Below are 5,626 nucleotides of genomic sequence, written 5' to 3' on the forward strand. Positions count from 1 at the left end.
ATTATTGTGGTCTTTGACTGAGGATAGGCGCTATGTAAGTATCTATATCATATTATTATTATTATCATAAGGAGCTGTGGAATCAGGGGAGGTTAACCACAACAGTAAACACAGTTACTTTCTCTTCCCAGCACAACCCGTACAGAAAAAAGAAAACCCCAGGCACTTCCACACAATCTTAACATCCATATAAACAAAATCAAACAAAACAAACCCATAATGAGAATTCATTTATTTATTCATTCATTCTTTTCAAGTTTGTTTTTCTTTGTTTTGTTTGTGTGTGTGTGTGTGAGATACATGAATGGTAAAAAAAAAAAATAAAAAAAATTTTTTAAATGAGGGGGGTGGGCCAGCTAAATGTCTTTCTTTCATCTCAACACCCACCCCCACCCCACGCCAACCTCATTATCTCCCTTCCCACTCCACTTCCATAGTTCTCCCCCTTCCTCCAAACCCTGCCCTTGGAGGAAAAAAAAAAAAAAAAAAAAAAAAAAAAATCACCATCATGAATCAGGAATCACAATGTTCTTCACACGTCTTCCCATCTTCTTCTTGTTAGCTGCAGTGTCGACGCCTGTCTCGTCAACTTTTCAACGGGTTGCGAGGTCTGTGGGGTGGGGTCTGTGTGTGTGTGTGTGTGGGTGAAGCGGGTGGGCTATGGGTAGGAGGAGGGTGTTGGGGGGGGGGGGAGGGGTGTAGGGCCAGTCAAATCCACATGAATTAAAAATTGAAGCCGTCGGAAGGAACTGAAGAGTTGGATTCGAACACGAAACCTTCCGTTCCGGACTCTGGCAGTGGCACAAGGGACTGCAAGAAAGAAAGAAAGAAAGAAAGAAAAAAAAAAAAAAAAAAAAAGTCACCAGTCATTTGTTCATTCAAATGTATAGGTTTTTACACACACACACACACACATAGCACAAAATATTGTGCACACCCATAAACACATACACACACACAGTCAGTTTATCATGTTCAACTTTTCAACTTCTCTCTTGCTCCAACCACAGAGCAAAACTTTCCGTCAATTCATCAGAGTAAATGGACAGATTTCACACACGCATAAGAGAACATACGACAATACAACACATATTTGCCTACACACACACACACACACACACGCTCTTGGCAATGTTTATTATGATCCACTTTTCGTCTTGCTGCAACTACACAACAAAACATTATGTGATTTGTCAATGTCCTTGTATGGCTTTTACATGCACACACAACACACACACACCACACATATACTCACTCACTCACACACACACACACACACACACTTTTGGTAAATTATGAAACCTGACTCTTCTTTTTACTGCAAAGTTTTCCCCAGAACATTGGTGTAAATGCATGTCTTTTCACACTGGCGCACTCACACACATTCAAACACACAAAAACACAACCACGTGGCAAAATGATCGCCTGATTTGTCAGAGCAAAACTGAACAGCTTTCGTTCATTCTCTCTCACAAAATGTACAAACACATATATATAACATATATACATATATAATATATATATTAAAAGAATCTAAATCCTTTACATACCTCAAACATATATATATATAACATATATAAATATATAATATATATATTAAAAGATTTTAAATCCTTTACATACCTCGTCGGAAAAGTAGTGATCAATAATGTCATAGGCCAGTTTGTAGATCTCGACGTTTTCATGTGCCTGCAAGCCTTCAATTTTGTCCAGTCCTGTTCACACACACACAATTAATTATATTATTATTATTTATTTAGCTAGTTATTTACTTAGTTATTCATATATTTATTTTTATTTTATTTTATTTTATTTTTTTGTACGCTTATAGTTGACTTCAAGTTTTTGCACCTTATACATATTATTATTAGTAGTAGTATTTCTTTTTTTATGTATTTATTTATTATTATTATTATTTATTCATTTATTTTTATTTTATTTTATTTATTTATTATTATTTTAAAAAACATTATTTTATTATTATTATTATTATTATTATCTTTTTTTTTCTCAAGGCCTGACTAAGCGCGTTGGGGGTTACGCTGCTGGTCAGGCATCTGCTTGGCAGATGTGGTGTAGCGTACATGGACCTGACTGAACGCAGTGACGCCTCCTCCTTGAGCTACTGATACTGATACTGACACACACACACACACACACACACACACACACACCCTACGAACACATACCCCCGCACTCCTCAATCATCTGACAGATGGTATCCACCTCCTCCCCAGCCATCTTCAGGATGTTGTGGACGCCGTCCAACACCACGTTCACCACCTGCGTGTCCTTGACGCCCAGCAGCCCGCAGAACGGTCCCATCACCCCCTGCTGCACCACGTATGCCACCTGGTGGAGAATACCAAATATGGAAAAAAAAAACCCCCAAAAAAACCAAAAAACATTGGCCAACAATGTAAAACAGAATTCCAAGTCTTAGCATCAAGAACACTATATGTTCTTTCTCTGTCTCTGGACCTTGCAATTGGAATGAACTTCCTCTTTCACTTTGTCAAGTCTCCACACTCAGCTCTTTCAAGTCTGGCCTTAAAACCCCACCTCTTCCCAAAATAGCCTCCCTTCTCTGCCTCTTCCTTGTCTTTAGTTTCTCCAGTTTCAGAGTTATGCGTGCGTGAGAATGAGTTTGTCAAGATTCAGCGCTATATAAGTACCATTATTATTATTATTATTATCTTGGGGCGGGGGGGGGTGGAAGGAAAAAAAAGAAAAGGAAAGGAAAAAAAAAAAAAGAAAACAAAAGAAAAAGGGTGAACCAAGTAAAACAGGATTCCAAGTCTTAGTCTCAAGAATACCAAACATGGAGGAAATTAGCAAACAGAGTTAAACAAGATTCCAAGTCTAAGTCTCAAGGAGAACACCAAATATGGAAAAAAAAAACAAACAAGGACAACAGAGTAAAACAGGGTACAGGATTTCAAGTCTTAATCTCAAGAATACAACAACAACAACAACAACAACAAAGGCCAACAAAGCAACATAGGATTCCAAGTCTCAAGAATACCAAATATGGAAAAAAAAGTTGGCCAAAAGAGTAAAACATAATTTCAAGTCTGAAGTCTCAAGGAGAACACCAAATATGGGGGGAAAAAATGGCCAATTGAGTGAAGCAAGATTCCAAGTCTTAAGTCTCAAGAAGAGCACCAAATATGGAAAATACGGCCAACAGAGTAAAACAGGAAAGAGGATTCCAAATCTTAAGTCTAAAGGAGAACACCACATATGGGAAAAAAAAAAAAAAAAAAAAAAAAAGGCCGACAGAGTAAAAGAAACAGAATTCCAAGTCTTAACTCTCTCCATACGAACGGCGAAAGAGATGACGTTAACAGCGTTTCACCCCAATTACCACCATCAAAATATTGCAAGCGGAAGGCTCTTATACTGAAGAGGTAAATGCTGACAAAGAATACCACAAGTCTGACGACGGAAGCTAAAGGTTGGGTCATTCAGACACCCACTGGACATCCGAGGGGTCTGTGTAGAGGAGAAGAGAGGACTGGCCGTACTGAGTGAGTTAAGTCTCCAGAGATTTTAAGAAGGTAACAGATCTGAGAGGCAAGGCAAGGCAAGGCAAGGAGTTTATTTCACTTGCACCCTGGAGGCTTTGAAACAATACACACGTACATCTTTCACACACACACCACATAAGTAAAAAGTGATGTCAAAAAAAAGAAAGAAAAAAAAGCTATTTCTACAAAACACAAAGCAACAAGTCAATTTTCCTTGGTAACTGAACAACCATAAACATATCAACATCAGAACATGTAAATTTTCCATAGTACTCGACATTTTTTCCTTATCAATAGACAAAGTTCTGTCAAAAAGTAATACATATAGAAGAGACAAAGGATTTACAATTACCGTAAAGTTCGGTCTATAAGCCGCGACTTTTTATCCCAGCTTCAACCTCTGCGGCTTATACAATGATGCGGCTTATTTGTGGATTTTAACGATCCCAGGAGTGTCACATTCTCGTCTATTCTTAGCTACCCTTCACCTCACCAAAATCATGATTTCTGTCCATGAATTTTTGGATGAGCTTCAGGATAGTGTGCTAACTGTTCACGTTTTATAAATCAAATCCGCACACATTAAAGCCTTCAGATCAGCATTCAGTTCTACTCTTCTCAAGCGTACACCCTCATCATGCCGAAAACACAACGTTATGCCTATCATGCAGCCTTCAAATTGAAGGCGATTGACCTACCTAGGCCATCACTCCACTGATATGGCGTAGCGTAAATGAATGTGACCGAATGCAGTGACGCCTCCTAGAGAAACTGATACTGAAAGAATGACAATGTTAACAACATTCTTTTTTTTCTCTTCTTTTCTTTTCTTCTCTCTCTCTCTCCTGGCCCACTAACCTGTTCTTTCTTGCCGCTGATGGTGAGATTGCTGATGGCCCAGGCAGCTTCTTTCTGTGTCTGAAAGTCCCCCTGTATAACAACAATGGACATTTATATATAAGCGTGTTTCTCCAGAAATGCTGCTCAAAGTGCTTTACATTTCGTTCCCCCTATAGCCGAGTGGTTAAAGCGATGGACTGTCAATCTGAGGGTCCCGGGTTCGAATCACGGTGACGGCGCCTGGTGGGTAAAAGGGTGGAGACTTTTACGATCTCCCAGGTCAACATATATGTGCAGACCTGCAAGTGCCTGAACCCCCTTCATGTGTATACGCAAGCAGAAGATCAAATACGCACGTTAAAGATCCTGTAATCCATGTCAGCGTTCGGTGGGTTATGGAAACAAGAACATACCCAGCATGCACACACCCCGAAAACGGAGTATGGCTGCCTACATGGCGGGGTAAAAAACGGTCATACACGTAAAAGCCCACTCGTGTGCATATGAGTGAACACAGAAGAAGAAGAAATTTCCCCTATCAATACCCCCCCCCCCCCCACCCCCCACACACACAAACACACGGAAGCACATGCCAGAATACACTCACACAACTGAACACTGGAAACCACCCTGACCCACCCACCCACCCATGACGCCCTCCACAAAACCCATCCCCGCAACATGGACTCGGGTCAGGCTGTACAACATACACATGAATGCTCAGATACTCGCCAGCACCATGCTACATGACACAGGGATGATGACGATGATGATGATGATGACGACGACGACAACAACAATCATCACTGACAAGACTGATCTACATCCCAGCAACGCACACACACACACACAACGCCATGCCTTGTATCTTCACGATATCAACAAGACACTCTCCACTACAACAATCAAATTCTAGCCCAGACGGTCTGGACAGCACCTGCCTCCTCTGCTGTTCTGATGGTCAAAGTTGAACACGACTGGCCATCACACAGATAATTTAAAAAAAAAAAAAAAAAAAAAAAAAAAAGGTTAAAAGTTCCCACAGCCTTTCGAGGCAGTGAATTCATATTCACTGTGTCTGGGGCTCAGTGTGGGAAGGCGCGGGGAAGGGGGCAGGGGGGTGGTGGGGGTGGTGGAGGGGGGGTGTGTGTTGGGGTTGCCAAATCCAACCTTCCCCGACTTAAGTCAGGTACCCATTCATTCACACCATGGGGTGGTGGAGAGTGAGAAACACACACAAACTCACTCTCTCACAC

General features: G+C 40.8%; 1 protein-coding gene across 1 annotated transcript in view; it reads right to left on the minus strand.

Moving 5' to 3' along the window:
- Positions 1-271: 271 nt before the first annotated feature.
- Positions 272-5,626, minus strand: part of LOC143275505 (importin subunit alpha-3-like) — a 24,266-nt gene continuing 18,911 nt past the window's right edge. Inside the window, exons 11-14 of the mRNA XM_076579659.1 lie at positions 4,389-4,460; positions 2,190-2,352; positions 1,624-1,715; positions 272-810 (exon numbers count right to left, since the gene is read on the minus strand). Of these exons, the coding sequence (XP_076435774.1) occupies positions 724-810; positions 1,624-1,715; positions 2,190-2,352; positions 4,389-4,460 (414 nt within the window). The 3' untranslated portion in view covers positions 272-723. The remainder of the gene's footprint in view (positions 811-1,623; positions 1,716-2,189; positions 2,353-4,388; positions 4,461-5,626) is intronic.

The sequence above is a fragment of the Babylonia areolata genome, chromosome 30 (genome assembly GCF_041734735.1).
Source record: "Babylonia areolata isolate BAREFJ2019XMU chromosome 30, ASM4173473v1, whole genome shotgun sequence".
Taxonomy (NCBI): domain Eukaryota; kingdom Metazoa; phylum Mollusca; class Gastropoda; order Neogastropoda; family Buccinidae; genus Babylonia; species Babylonia areolata.